The sequence below is a fragment of the Epinephelus fuscoguttatus genome, linkage group LG16 (genome assembly GCF_011397635.1).
Source record: "Epinephelus fuscoguttatus linkage group LG16, E.fuscoguttatus.final_Chr_v1".
NCBI lineage: Eukaryota > Metazoa > Chordata > Actinopteri > Perciformes > Serranidae > Epinephelus > Epinephelus fuscoguttatus.
Window position 1 is genome coordinate 19,121,108 of NC_064767.1, and position 16,633 is coordinate 19,137,740.

Sequence of the window (16,633 nt, forward strand, 5' to 3'; positions counted from 1 at the left end):
ACTCAACGCTGCAGTTCTCTAGCAAGCATTTTAGCTTCTTTCAACGTATTGTTTTGGTTTTACAGCCTACAACTTTATTGTTTTTAGTTCAGTCTCCCTATTCTAGTCAACTATCTGCAAACCTAGATGAGCCTTTAGCAGCTAAAGACCTAGATATTTCCCTCAGGACCTGGAAGAGTGAATATTGGAGTTAAATTTGTTTAGTGGCCAGAAACAAAGGTTACAATATTGTAACCCTAGTTCTATTAGGACAGGCGCAGCCTTCTACTGGGCTTTATTGGAGTGTAGTAGAGGGTGGAGCCTGTGAGATACAACACCACTAAATAAATGCTAATGTTGCTCAGTGTCTGCCGAATGTGTGAATAAGCAACTTTGCCGAACAACTTTAAAAGGTGACAATACAATATGTCAGCATTGTGTTTACAGCTTGATGAACCATGCCCAAGTGGCCAATCAATTAATGTAGGTTTACATTAAAACAGAGAGGAAAAAAATAGGATAATTATCTACTGCAATACATCTACAGCAACTATGGCCTTATAAAAATCAGTCCAGTGTCGCTGGGAATTAGGTTCACATTGGATGATGTGGCAGCAAATGTCCAGGGATGACATTTAGTGTCAATGCAGGAGGATATGTGTCCAGTGTTAGTATCAATGTGCGGCACATCTTACGTCTATTAAATGAATCTCTCGCACAATGCAGGACACCAATGTTTTATTTATAACACCAAGGTGGTAACGTTTGAGCACAACTGCTCTTCATCCGACTAAATTTAACTGTGTCCAGCACCGTCTTAGATATACATGATATCTGTATATGTGTACACATGTATATTTGAATATACACTCTTGCTGCATCCATGTATAAGCTCTTACACCAGCATAGTATAAATAGATCTAAATAAATCATATCTTTCTGGCCACACACTTTGTTCAATTTAGAAATTTCAGATCTGAATTCAGAATTTCAGTGGTGCTCCCCAGGGCTCTGTCTTAGGTCCCCTTTTATCTATTATCTACTTTCTACCCCTTGGCTATATTTTTAGAAAATCTGGCATTCAATTCCACTGCTACGCAGATGACACCCAGCTCTATCTATCCACCAAGCTTACTTTCACTCTTCCACCCAATTCCCCTTTTGACTGCTTATTGGACATTAAATCTTGGCTCTTGTACAACTTCCTCAAACTTGGCAGTAAAAAAAAAACTGAGGTTCTCCTGGTATCTAAATCTACTTTGGCTAAACCAAATAGTTTCTCTCTGACCACTGACAACTCCAAAGTCTGTCCTTCCCCTCAGGTTAAGAGTCTGGGTGTCATCCTGGACAATACATTGTCCTTCAAGGCCCACATCAATGATGTTACTCAGTTTGCATACTTTCATCTGTGAAATATTAATTGTCTTCACCCGTCACTTAGACCTCACAGCGCCACTATCCTCGCTCACCATAGTGATTATTGCAACTCTGTCCTCTTTGGTCTTTCTCTCAAGTGTCTTCATTAACTCCAATTGGTCCAGAATTCAGCCGCTCATATCATTACCACAACCCCCTCCAGAGATCACATCACTCCTGTTCTCCAGCAACTTCACTGGCTTTCTGTTGAATATTCCATCGATTTCAAGATTCTGCTTCTCACCTTTAAGGCCCTTCATAGCCAAGCCTCTTCCTACCTGCCTGAACCTCTTCATATCTACACACCCTACTCTTCTGCTCTTAGATCCTCGAGATCACTATCTGCCCACTTCACTACCAGGAGTTCTAGAGCCTTCAGCCGTTCTGCCCCCCATGACTTTCTCAGTATTGACTCCCTTTCCATTTTCTAATCCTGTCTGAAAACACACCTTTTCAAGCTGGCGTATTTGGTCTGATTTGATGGTGACACACTTATCAATACTTGCACTGATGATGACTTTCTGATGATGATGATGATTTTTGTCTAGTTATTTTATTAACTTATTGTGTATTACTGAATTGTTTGACTTCATGATCTATGGATTCATTGCTGCTTGTTTTCTTTTTTTAACTGAGTCTTGTAAGACATCCTTGAGTGCTTTGAGAGGTACCTATAAATAAAATGCTTTATTACTATAAGATATAAAGTTCTAAAATTATAAGTGTAAATTCATACTAAATAAAAATCCCCAGGAAAAAAAAGGCTTGTAGGCTGTCATCGTGTATGGGATAAGTGCAATCATCTAACTTCCATGCCAGTAACCAGAGTGTGTATGCCCAATCTCTAACCACAGAGTTCACTCATCACTTCATTGGTAGAGTCGGAACAAAAACTTTATAAGCTCCTCAAATATGTTATGTATTGCAGGACATGTATTGGATTTCACAGCACTATATATAGGTGTTTCTGTTTGTGTCTTTTTCCTACACAAAGACCCTGTAAGACAAGACAAAATCCTGATTCCTGCTTTCAATGTCACTTCACACTCTACAATCACAAGGGATTCCTGGCCACATGCTGCCAGTGTCCTGCAGAAAATAGATCTGCCCACCACAGTTCTTATTACTCCTTAAGCCCTGGCACAGCCTGGGGTTACAACATCCCGCCTGACAGGAAGAGGAGTGGGGAAAGAGAGGGGATGAGATGGGGGAGAGAGAGAAAGAAAGACAGCAGCAAGACACGGGGAGATAAAAGAGACAGGGAGAGAAGAGAGGTAGTGACAGTAAGAGGGCGAGGAAGAGGGGAAGATGTGAAAGTGACAGAGCGAAAAGGGAGGGGACTGAGCTCCCAGAGGTACCGAAGACAATTTGTCTCATATATATATATATAGCACACAATGCTAGTTTTAGGCCACAAGGATATTGCCTGGAGATTCCTGAGCTTCTGTGGTAAACTCCAGTCTTCTTATGTTTGACTTGGTGAATGCCTGCACCACACTAGTCCCCCCCTAAACCCACTGTGCTTATTAGCAAAGCTAGCACTAGCATATACACACACTTACATGCAAGCACACACACAGGAGAACAGCGACTGCCCGAGGGAAGGCTGCAGAGCATGTACGTCTATTTCAGGACATAAAATGCTTCCCCATGTCAACCTCCTGTGATCAGGAAGTCTGCCTCTGGAAAATGTAACCAAAGAGGTAAAACTCATTTGTTCACAAGGGCAAAGGAGTATGTTGATGATGGCGTTCTAAAAATACTCCTAAACACCTTTAGTCAGTCGGCAGGAGCCAGCTCTTTGTTAGCCCGCACATGACCTTGACTAGCTGCAGGAGCAACAGCAAGGTTGCCCCCTAAGAAAACAATAACAACCACACACTGCTGGCGGCTTGACTAATGCTCACAACCACAGAGCAACGCACCAAATCTGAGTCATTCTTCATATCTCACAAAGGTCTTCTGCTCTAGTAAGCTCATAGGCATATTTGAATGTTACAGATTCATAGTCATAGTCTCATTTGTTAGTATACAACAATAAAGAACCCAATTGAAAAAACATGAATGCATTTAGACTGTGATTTGAGCACAATAACTGAACGTCTGGCTTCCATGCAGTATTTCTCCTGAGGGTAGTGCATGTGCGTGTAGGGGAGACAGCAGGGAGGGGTCTGTGAAGCTGAAAGAAGGCCAGGTTAGTGCTTAAATGACTGATTTAGGCCAAGGCACCATTACTAAAATAAGAAATACTTCAGCACCTACAAGGGCAATGGACAAATAAAACCTCCTCGGGGAGGCTAAAAATAGCTAACTCAGTTTTTTTTATCTGAATGCAAATGACTTGCATTCCGCTTCAAGCACTTCCTCTACAAAGATGTTATTTATTTTAGAGTCCAAAGGAGTAGTTTGTGAGTGAAAATAGCACATCACTGACACAAACCACAGCTTCATACAGTATGCTCAGCAAGGCAATATATTTAAATTGAGAGAATAAATAAGTACAGCATTGTAAAACAAAAAAAAGAGCTACATCTTCGCAATGGAGAAATTACACTTAATTTATTCAGAAGCCAGTGTTACAGTACAATAGCTAAACTACACACATCACATCACTCCTCTTTTGAACACAAACCAATTAGGAGATAAAAGCTGTGGTTATGTGCCTTATGCAAAAAGGGAGCATCGTTATCAGCGCACTGATTAGCGTCGTCAAGTGAATGAAGTTGGTGGCGCTAGGTTTTATTTGTTCTAATTTCAGGTCATTAAATCAGTGCATTCAGACCTCCTCGTGCAAAATAACCTTCAGTAAGTACAAAAACAAATCTACGAATTATATTAATCAAGTAATTATAACAACTCCACCCTAATCCCCTCACTGAGAAAAGACGTGTCAACATTTTTAGATAAATTCAAATCTGCAGCAAAGTTATTACTTATTTTTATATAATAATTACTAGCTGACTTTTCATCACAACACTGAGATAGTAAAAGTGAAATTAAGATAATTTGACATTGAGCAGAGATGACAGGAAACTAATCAGTTTATTAATTTGAGGGTGTTTTGCACACTAATATGTTTGGTAACAAACTTGAGAGCATTTCCTCTTTTGGATCAGTTTGATTTGACTGGTGTGAAAGATGATATTTAAACTCTACTGGGTCTCCTTCAAACTTAAAGCAGTTTGTGGTGCAAATACAAACTCAACCGACAGAAAGATTAAGTTGTAGATAGCTTGATAGACAGATATTTATTAGTCCTTCGGAAATTTGTTGTGTACAGTACAGAAAACATCAGATAAATAACACCCACAACGACAGCACCACAACACAAAACATCAATAACAGGGCTCCTCTTCCACATTATAAACCTAGTCGCCACATATCATTAAAGTGCTCTACATATCATAAGGTGCAGCATCCTCACAATACTGGTGGGGATGAATGATCTGCGAGCCCAACTGGTTTGGAGGGCTGGCACCTTGAACCTTCTGCCTAGTGGGTAACAGCTCCTAACTACCTGGCAATGGAGCAAAAAGTTAGAATGCTCTCTACAAATGAGCGACAGAAGAGGACCAATATATGTCTGTCCACTGCAAACTTTTCTCATAAATAGAATCTGTACTCGAATTTGAAATCCATTATGATTCCTAAATATCTGTAGTCATCTACTATTTCAATATCTTCCCCATCAATAGTCCTTTGTTGGTGGGTGATGTCACCAGCCCTGAAGTCAAAGATAATTTAGTACAGTAGATATGTGATCTTAGCAGGAATCCAAAAACTAAACTACTATTAAAGTGTACATGATCCTTGAGCCAATCATGATTACTCTTAACAAAGCAATTTGACATCTATATAGTTATGCAAAATCATTCAGTAACCACAGCAGGATGTACAAAATGGCATTTATTCATGCAGTTTTTAGCTGCTCATCCAGCTGCAGTCTCTTTGCTTCGTTACGTGTCGTCGCTACGTACAATACTTTGTGTAACCAATTTGAAATTATATCCTTATTTTTATGTTTGAAATTTCATCAAATCCTGATTAATATTGATGAACCTTCAGTTTGTTTACATTCAAGATTTATTTTGTGACCTATTCAAACTTAAGTGTTAATACCTGTACTGTCACTTTAGGAGATCTACCACCATACAGAGAGCTTTAAGGGAGCAACCAGTAGCCATTTGTGGTACGGGTCCTTCCTTCAATCAGCACAGCCGCAGAACACAACGCAGATCATACAGAAGTTAATGGGTGTGCATCCAGCCAGATACGAGAATGCCACAGGACAGACATTTGCATACCTGTAGTTACAAAAGTTTGTAAAGTCAAGTAACTACACTGACTCTTGGTTTCACACAGGACACATACAGCAGTCTCCAGGTAGAAAGTCCATGTCTGTTTGATCCACTCACCTCCACACTGGCCTGCCTTACACGGAGCTTCTGTCTCTTCATACTTCACTTGTGTGTCCACCAAGACAAGAGATCCTCACTGACTTTGCACTAGCATTGGTTTTGTGTTGCCAACACATAATTTTTTAACACATTTCGTGTCCACCACTACATAATGTTTTGTTAAAAGTTCATGTACATTTCAAATTCCCTGAAGAGCATTTATCCCTCATAAAATTGTCACTTCTTTCCTTGTCTTCATTTTTCATAAATGTTGACCAATCTGAGTTGAATCTGGAAGAGTAAACACAAAGTAAGAGTGTGGCAAGACATCCCCAACCCAAAAAAAAAGCCACAGAGGCACTTAAATCATCTCCGTTTCATCCGGGGTTTATTAAGTTAACTGCATGTTTTGAGAGTGGCTCATGCTGTGCTCATGCTGTGGTCTGAAAATAGCCCTTCCGCTCTGCATTGAGGGATATCAGGCAACTGCAACAGCAAATGGCCTTTATATTGCCATGGAGACTTTGATAAACAAAGAAGGCTGGACCAGTCAGCGTGCACTGACACCAGGAAAAATGAACAAATTACAGAGCGACTTGGCTGATCTCTCTGGTAATTTTTTCTCTATTAAACTTCAATCAGTGTTTCGCGCACTGAATCTGCATTTACCAGACAGAGTGACAGTCAGGGTGATTTCACTCTCATTAGAATAATACCTGAGGGCTAACATGTTATACCATCACACTAATGTTGAGCTTCACCACATGTGAGCTAAGCAGGTCTCCAAGTACTGGGGCCGTTCTCAGCTCATGCTCAGATATCAAAAGCAATTAAAAAGCTTCATTTTTTCGCAGTCTGCAGGGAGAGGCTCCAGAATCATACAACAGCGCTGTGATGTTCCATAACAGTCACAAAAGCTGACAATCTATGAGTGTGATGTTGACATTTGGTATTCTTTTTTTTCTTCCCAAGAACAAATTTTGATAATAATTCACTCATTAGGAATGCAAACAAGCATGTGGTAAAAGGATAAACTGATTTTAAAAGATTTTAGAAAATGGCTGAAAATCTGGTTTTGAAATAAGTAATTTCTTTCTGTCACAGTTTGGGTATTCATACCACGTGGGAAAGGTGTCAACTACGGCTTAAGTCTTCTCATGGTTACATGGTCTTGTCTGATCTACGTTAAGCCTCAGGTAAAACAGATCAAGGAGAGGTCCTTATATAGGTAACCCTTTATCGCCACAAAGTCTGCCAAGCTTGTCTCACTGCTCAGCCATATTTCTCACCTTACCCCATTAATTAGTCATCAGGCACTGTTTCTTTTTTCAGTGCTGACATTGATCGCACACTAATGATAGAGTTACAGGCACAAGCTGCTGCTTATGAGGCCTCTCAGACAAGAGACAAAATTCGTCTATACATGTGTGCACTTCTGCAAGTTAACGTGACAATGCAAGTGTGCGCGCATAATAGCCTGTATGTGTGACAGGGAGGGATCGAGAGAGGAGCGAAATAGAAACAGAAGTGGAGCAGGAACAAGGGCATCCCTTTAAGAACAGCCTGCAGAGACTTTGTCCTACATTCCTCTCTATTTGTTTCATGGGAGCACAGAGGAGGAAAAAGAAGGGATGAAGGATGAGGGATGAGCCAAGGTATTAAAGCAGATTCAGATGTGGGTGGGAGAGGACGCAGTATCCTCCCATTGAAAATATCACCGAAATAGCATCAGTTTGGCAAGTGAAGTCTGCTGCAGAGGAACAGAAAAGGCAGTGTCTTATTGTACATTATTATGTGTTGCGCAGAACTGTGGTAAACAACCACTTTGTCAAAACAAACAGATGGACGGTCATTCTCAGTAAAGCCACATATTCATTCCCATTCATTCAAAAAACACAGCCCTGTTAACAACAACACGGTTGCCAAGTCAATGACTAGTAATCTCTGTGCTCAACTGGGATGGCAGCCAATTAACAATTCCCTCCTTTCAAACTCCATCTACCTGCTTCCACAAAAGGCTTTGCAGTGTTTTTCTGAGGATCTTTGCTGCAGGATATTGGCCAACAGAGCTCCTGCTAGGAAAGCCCCACCTGTCTAAAGCTAAGAACAAAACAGCTCCTGGGGGACATGTGCCTGGCCACCAGAAAGGTACGCTTTTCTTCAGCATTTTACCCAGTGTGTGTATGTGTGTGTGTCCTTGTCCCAAAGGGCTACCCCGCTTCACTGAAGTAGACATAAAAGCCCATCGTGCAGCTCAAGCCTCCCAAGGTCCAACCCACATGCACTTATTCCACCACATGTCTCTTTTAGCGGTTACCACGGGGATTCAGCCATAATCCTTTCCATTACTGATGCCTTTTTTACAGACGATTTCAGAATGATGTTCACTTCATCTGATGGCCAAAATCGCAGTTTGAAAGAGATGGGGAGAAAGTAAACCATTGAGCCTGAATAGTTCATGAGTCTGTACCAAAAGACTGACAATATCTAGTGGAGTAATTATTACTATTAAAAGGTTGACTTATAAACATGCACTCATCAATTTTCTCACTCAGTAATATTTCGTGGTACGATACAATACGATACGGCACGATACGATACGATATACTTTATTGTCCTTGTAGGGACATTCGTCTTGGACTCAGGAGCTGCACAAGTATTGCTGCTTTACAATCATAGTCCAAAAAAAAACAAAGCATAAGAAAGTGTGAGGACACTAGATGGAGAGAAGGTCATCTGTAGGGAATTTTTAGCATCTGAGTATGGAGGAATGAATGTGAGTCAGATTTATATTTATGCCAATGCCCACAAGGTGATAATCAGAGCAAAAGTATAGGTCAATATTTATGCCCTTGTGCAGAATGTTCTTGGTGAGAATGGACTACTCTCCTTACTGTCTATAAAGACTGTCGGCTTTGGTACAGTTCATATTTAAATCGAAACCTTTCCAGCTTTGAGGGACTACGCAATGCTTCTACCTCCTGTCTGAGCCAAGTGGCTCCACAGAGCTCCATTGTCTCCACTGTGAAGCCACAGAGTTCCACAGGCTGCTCCCCAGCATTCTTATCCATATGCACAGATTGATTTAGTATGAATCAGTACTTGGAAGTACTAACATAATTGGGCTGGTATCCTTCAAAGTACCAAGCTCTGTACCCAACTCTAAAAAGCAGCGACTGAAACTTTTTAGTTCAAGATTTATTAGAGATCCAACCCTGTGCTTTATTTTAGCTTTTTTGTTATACTATAGACCCTTTTAGAGCCGATGTCACAATGACATCAGTTTGCTAGCTGGAGGTAAAACACGACACACCACCTCAGGGCTGTAGGCTACATAGGAGTCTTAATGTGTCATCTTGTTGTGTTATTGGGTGCTAGAATAGAATCCATTGCCCAAAACTTAAATTTGAACACATACCAGCCGCCACTGCCCGTCAAAAAAACAAAAAACAAAAAAACAACAACAACAAAAAAAACTAGGGTTAAATGTGATAAGATGAAAAGACTGGACAGAGGGGATCATCAAAAATGCTCACATGTGCAGTGTACACTTCTTATCAGGTTAGGGAAAAAGTATCTACTGTTGTAGGGATGAATAACATTATGTGTATTAAGGGTTATCATGTCCAATTGGGGAGGTACTTAAAGGAATATTGGACTTTAACTTTTTAGCGCATTAGCTAACATTAGCTTTAATAGCAAAATAAACTAGAGGAAACTGTTCAAGTGTCGTCCTCCTTTGTAAGATTGGCATAGTAATGAACCACAAAGCCATCCCACCTTTGGCAATCATGCCGAATCATCTATCCACTGAGTGAGAGCATACGGGTTGGCCAGTCTGGTCCTGATGGTCAGTTTTTACTTATTCAAGTAAGACTTGCAGTCCCAGAGAGTGAGTGACCTGACATGGTGCGTTCTTAAATTCAGTCTGACGCTCTTCATTAAAATGAGAGCCCTGTTGGTCGTAAAAACAGAGCATTCTATTTCTACATGAATTAACCAACGGTTAAGTTAATCACACATTCACTCTACTCAGAGCTCCATTTGCTGGTCCGTCCCAGACATAGTGCCAAGAGAGCTCTCTGCCACTCAGAGAGTGCAGTGCTGTGGGTAACTGAACAGTACGTTCAGACAGCATTTCCAATTTACAAACGGTCAAGTTTTTGGCAATGTGCACTCCGGCACTCGGACTGGGTATTTCTGAATGGACCACTTGTATAATCTTCCTCCATGTTCTAAAACAAGCCAACAGAACTTGCTAGCTAGCGCTGGCTAATGTCTGTGGAGAATTGTTTTGCCTCCAGCTAAGCCCTGCTCACCAAAAAACGTCATACTGTTTACTAACAGTAAAACAATCTATATCAGTGTTTACTTGTGACTACTTGTTTGGACGTGACATAATAGTTGGGAACTACTTGTCCCTGATGGTCCATATGATGCACGTTGGATTATTTTAAGGTTGGCCAGTTCAGACGTCTTTGGGCGCCAGATATTACGTCACACAGACTGTGGCAGAGATAAGAATAGGTCTTTGTAAGAAGACAATTAAGAAAGACTTCATAGAGCCGACTGTCATGTCGGCTCTATGACATGTCACAATGGGAGTCGAGCACATAAGAGTCTTCAGCTGTTGCAGTGAAAGTATGGCTATAAGACAAGCCTGGCCCTGTTTAGGATGTCAAAGCCCTCTGAGACGGCTCAACCTGCTCTGGGTTGATCAGAAGTCCCCCTGAGAGGACGTGCACACTCAAGTGACAAGCTTGAGCTAATCACGATGATGAGGGAAGAGAGGGCCTCAGCTTAATGGGAGCGCACAGAGATCAGGGCAATGCCTCAGGGAAGTCGACTCACTTTGAAATACATTCAAAAGTGCACTGTAACATACAAGATACTATGATGAAATACTACAGTGAGAGAAACTACATCTCTGCACCAAACACTGTTTCAACTGCTTTCCCTTTTTGCCCTGCAGGATTGACGTTACGGCATTGTACATCTCTGCAAACCTTGTGCCTCCTATTTAATTGTGTCTGTCTCATGGATAGGTTATCAGTGTTTGTATATCTGTCAGTGGGAGCATGCTCAAGTGTCAGGTGAGCCTGTCATTCTAGACTTCATTTCAAGGTATCTCTTACATATACATTTAACCTTTCCATAGGTGAAGAGCACAATGCACTGTAACATGTAAAATATGTATGTACATTAATGTGGACATAAGGTCCAATGTTCCAGTGCCTCCCAATCAGGTAACTCTGGCAATTCTTTGCATCACTAACTGGAACATTATAACTGTAACAGCAAGATACAAGCAGCCATTTACCTTGATGACATATTGGAGGTTTAATTTCACCCCAACTGCAATAAGTGCTTATTGCCTGCACCCCACCAACTCCTGAACTCGACCAGCACATCCACTGTGGAGGAGGCAGAGTTTGAGGACTCAGGGGAGCTGCAACCAGAGGTCTCTGAGGTAGTCAAAAAGCTCCTCAGCAGCAAGACGCTAGGTGTGAATGACATCCGCCTGAGATGCTGAAGGCTCTGGACAAACTGTGTGGCTGTCATGGCTGACGTGAAGTGTCGCACGGGGGTCGGGGATAGCACCTGTGGAATGGCAGACCAGGGTAGTGGTTCCCATTTGTTAAAAACAAGGGAACTGGTGGGTGTGCTCCAGTTTCTAGGGAATCATCATTCTGCTCAAGCCCCCCAGGAATTTTGGGTACTAGAAAGGAGGCTCTGACTTACTGTCGAACCTCCAGGAAAAGCAATGTGAATTCTATCTTGGCTGTGGAAGAGTGGACAAGATCTTCACCCCTGCAGGGCTGCTGGTGGGGACATTGAAGTTTGTGCTTTGTGCTGTGTGGACTTGGAGAAGGCTTACAACCTTGTCTCCTGGGGAATCTTGTCAGGGGTACTGCGTTAGTATGGGGTACCTGGGCTGTTGCTACAGTCCATCTGGTTCTTGTGTAACCAAAGTCAGAGCTGGGTCCTTATACTCAGCAAAAGGTCAAACACTGGTACTGTTGGTGATATTCGTGGACAGGATCTAAATGCCCTGGGGGAGGAGAGGAGGAGAGTATCCACTGGGGGTGGTTTGCAGCCGAGTGTGAAGCAGCTCGGATGACAATCAGTACCTCAAAGTCTGAGGTCAGGGGTCTCTGCTGGAAAAAAACTGGATTGCACCCCCTTGGGTTGGTAGTGAGTTACTGTCCCAAGCAAAGGATTTCAAGTATCACAAGGTCTTGTTCACAAGTTAGGGGAAAATGGTGCACAAGACGGACAGGCAGATGGTGTATTGTGTCAGTCCGTTGTGGTGAAGAAGGAGCTGAGCTGGAGGGCAAAGCTCTTGATTTACTAGTCCATCTACATTCTGACCCTTACCTATGATCATGAGCTTTGCATAGTGATGGAAGAATGAGATCACAGATACAACCAGCCGAAATGAGTTTCCTTAATAGGATGGCTGGGCTGAGCCTTAGAGAGGGTGAGGAGTTCACACAACCAGAGGGAGTTCGGAGTAGAGCCGCTGCTCCTTTGTGTCGAAAGGGGTCAGTTGAGGTGGTTCAAGCATTTGATTAGGATTCCTCTTGGGAGCCTCCCATTTGAGGTTCTCCTGGCATGTCCAATTGATAGACATTCTGGGGTAGACCCAGAACATGCTGAAGTGATTAGATATCTCATCCGGCCTCAGAACATTTCGGGATAAGCCAGGAGGAATTGGTAAATATTGCTGGGGAGATGGACGTTCAGATGGCCTTGCTTAACCTGCTGCCCCTGTGACCCAGCCACGGATAAGTGAAAGATAGTGAACGGATGGATGGAAATTCATCTCTCAATTTCCTTTTTTGCTAAAAATATACCAGAGGCAGAGAGGAAAACAAAGAGGGAGAGACAGAAGGACATAAAAGGAGAGACAGAGATGTGGAGGACAAAGTAAAGGTTTTATCCTGAGGTATAAATGGGTGGCTGGATTCATGCCAAGAATAATGTCCCACTGCTGCTAAAATAAGATTGCATTTTAGATTTACTTATTTTGAGAATCTCTATCCGTGTTTAAGACACTCAGTTCCCTTGGGGACAGGATTTCAAAGTTCACAGATACTGTAGTAAAGCTAGCCATTACTTAAGGATAATATCCTGCACAACAGCCATCAGAGGAGCAAATATGATGAAAAGTATGATATGGTAATATGCTATGGTCCCTTTACAATTAACAATCCATAACCGCAGGCACAACAATAAATATTTGAGCCTTTATTTTGGTAAATCAGTGGTGCATGAAATACTGTAAAATCAAAGGCACACAGAGCTGGTGTGTGGACCATGGCAAAATGTATTTGGTTATTTCATCGCCAGAGGCACATGCAACAACTTCTACATAATTGGAAACAATAAATTGCCTATTTTGCTTTGATTGAAAATCACTGCACTGTGAGTCTTGTTCCTCTTGAAATGAGGGGAACTATGTACTACAGAAGTTTCTGCCAACTGAAGTCAGGAGGAACAGAATTGCCGCCAGCAAACATACAGTATAAAGCAGCACCTTAAATTAAATTAGCCCAGGAGAGCTAGAACGTTTAACTGTTTAGACAAATCAACCAAAAAAAGCAGAAAGCGTCGGCAAACCAAAGCATTAAGCTAGCTTTTGTGTATTTAATGGTACAGTACATGTTAGAATTGTTGTGTTGTTGCATAATGAGCTGATTATTATGACTGTATACATGAACCTGTTCCCATATCATACCACCAATCAAGGTGCATTAGGCTGAGAAAATGTCTTCAGCTGCCCCTGTGAGCTGCTGTTTATTTTTACCTTATAATGCAGCATCTCGCCAGCATGGTCTGACCATGGCTCTCACTGCCAAAGCTCAATATCTCTACCAGACAGACACTCACAAGACTTCAAAACGTTAAAAAAAATTCCAAACTATCCCTTTAAAGGGTACAGTTTGGGTCTGGATGGTGTGAAAATAGCTGCAGTGGTTATCAGAGAGATGCCAGGCCTGCAATCTGTCTCTGGGTGACTGCCAGCCAGGGATACGCATAAACTGACAATACACACACTCACTTACTCACACACAGAACAACTCCCCAACACATACAGTATCTGCCTGTCTCTGTTACCATGGAAACTGACAGGCCTCCCATTGAAAAATCCTCAGATGCAGGTGTGTGTGTGTGTGTGTGTATGTGTGCGTACTGTATGTGTGTGCATCACGGCTTGTGGGGGAGTGAATATGTGCATTTGCATATCAGAGATTGCAGTGTGTGGAGATGAGTGAGGACGCATGTGCACCTATCATTCAGATACAGCATGTAGGCCAATGCAAATGCATGCAGTGTTCATTTTTAGCTATATTTCAAGATCAGTATACCTGCTGCAGCATGTATGAAATTTAAAAATGTTATGAAATTGATACTTACTCTGAGGAGTCTATAAAGTATATCCCAAGGGCCCCGATGCTGAGCGCAAAGACCAACACCACCTGAGAAGAGAAAGTCACAGACGAAAGCAAAATTACTTTCATGCATGGAGCGGCAACAGCCTCCCAACTCTGCTCATTAATGTGCTCTATAGTAAACAAAGTATTCAGTTGGGGTGGACACAAAAGGCGACACAGTTACAGTATCTATAATTAAGCCGTGCCTTGCCTCCTGTGGGTTGCAGAACATTTTAAAAAACATGCGCTGAATAATAAATGCTCACCCTCATGTCAGCAAATACAGCTTATTAAATACAGGTAGAGTCAAGCCAGCACAATCACAGGAAGCAAAGAAAGGACACACATTTGTAAGCGCAACTGTACATCACAGCGGTAACAATGAGTCGGGGGTGTTGAGAGGAAGTGCTTAGAGAGGACCACAGTTATCAAGTGTTGACATGCACTCCTCAACTACAATGCTGAGTCAATGCGTGCATTGTGTGAGATTGTGACCCTGCTGGACTGGTCTGTATAATGTTTCAGTGACAATATATGTCCGGTAAGGTAAGGTAAGGCAACTTGTTTGTGAATCAATTCAAATAAATTTAAAGCAGACCTTGCGATCAATGCCACTTGATTTCAGTCTTGCACAAGAAATACACACCATTTCTTTTACCGAATTAAATATCTTAGATAGAAAAACCTGACTTAATGACACCAAAAGTGAATGTGTTTCTTAAATATATATCTAACAGCATCACAGTTAAATTTTATGAATATATATATAAAAAAACTGGAGGCATTTTATGAGCATTTTTTGAGTTCTTATAACAGTTGGTTTTGAAGGTGTGCATAGGCAAGTATTAGTATTCATAATGCATTATAAGCCCCATCATTCACCCTCTATTTTATAACCAGTCAGGAGCATCCATAAGTCACTTGTAAGTCACATCTATAATGTTTTATGACTGTTGATAGTGCATCAGTAGGCATTATGTGTATTCATGAGTGTAGTCATAAAGCATTATGAATGCATTATAATTCACTATGAATGCCCTCATAACACATTATAGATGCAGTCTTCATAGAAAGTGTTATCAAACTGGATTTTTTGCTAGAGGATAAAATTATTAGAGAAAAAAATATATTCAAATTTGTTCTTGTTGATGCAGAAAAGTGAAAACCTGTTTGGATATTAGTCATCGAGAGTAAATGTCAGCTTTCTCTTGTTCCACACCCTAGGAAAAAAAAAAATGGCAACCATGCACCGCAATCATCCCCTCCAGCGAACTGCACTTGCAAACATTTGAATTCACATCACCATCATCATCACCGCCGTTATCATAATCATCACCTTCGCAACAGCTGACCAACGTAGCTGTGCACAATAGTTCCTTCCCTGCGATCTTTTCTCCTATTCAGCCGTCTCACAATAGGAGCCCACTGTCCCTGCTGATTGTGCTTTTCATTATTGATGATGGGAGCCTGATTACTTTCATGTGATGGTCCTTTGGATTGATCCTATGCATTGTGACTGAGGTATTAAGTAAACACCCCCCATTCCCTTGCATTTTTAATGGTTTGCTGCTTGAATGGAGGATGATGGCAATCCTGGCCCAAGAGTTGTCCAGGGTCGGAATTACCTTGCAAGCCAAAGACATCAATGATGCTCCAAACAAAGGAGATGGGGGAAGGTTCAAGCTGAAACTCTGCGATAACATCAGGCTTTTTGAATGAAAAGCACTTCACAGGTCTGATTAGGAAGGGAATCAGTTGACTGGAAGGCATTATCTGATCCAAACACTGCCTTGTTGTCTATACAGGAATTAAAATGTCTTTTTCCCACAAGGTGGCATAGTATGCTTATAGTGAGTTAGTATTTTACAGGTGTAAAGTGATCACCAAAGGCTAACTGGCTAAAGACTTCAAAAATCTGGGGGTGTGGAGTTAGAAAGAAGTGAAGTTCCAATCTGATTGGTCGAGAGACAGTAAAACCGTGATGATATTGGAGTACAACATCACGGTTATTTCACTGTGTATGTATCACTCCGCCTCACAGCTGATTGCAATCAACAATCAAATCAAAACTGACGGTTAGTGTCAGTTAGGTCAGCAGTTGCGTTGTAGGCTAATTAATTCATCCACTGTCAAACAGCTAAAAATATGGATTTATTTCCTAAAATTAGTTTTGAATTGAACTATGAATGGTCATCAGAGGAAGATGAGGGAGAGGAGAAGCTGAATCCATCTGAGCACACATCCAGGTTTGTCAGTGTTTCATCAGCAGAGCTCAATGACTTGGAGAAAAGCAACATACTGTCAGATCAGAAGGCAGAGTCGGCTGTGCCTGTGAAGCGACAGTCCACCATGCAGTCACCAGAGACTTATTTCACCGGCTGCACAATTAATGGAAACGTGCAG

The 16,633-nt window shown here is 41.6% G+C and overlaps 1 protein-coding gene across 18 annotated transcripts in view; it reads right to left on the bottom strand.

Annotated features, from left to right (window-relative positions):
* kcnma1a (potassium large conductance calcium-activated channel, subfamily M, alpha member 1a) overlaps window positions 1-16,633 on the bottom strand; it is a 188,575-nt gene that overhangs the window by 84,683 nt on the left and 87,259 nt on the right. For all 18 annotated transcript variants that reach the window (XM_049599796.1, XM_049599792.1, XM_049599788.1 and 15 more), the window contains exon 3: window positions 14,214-14,275. In XM_049599796.1, the coding sequence (XP_049455753.1) occupies window positions 14,214-14,275 (62 nt within the window). The remainder of the gene's footprint in view (window positions 1-14,213; window positions 14,276-16,633) is intronic.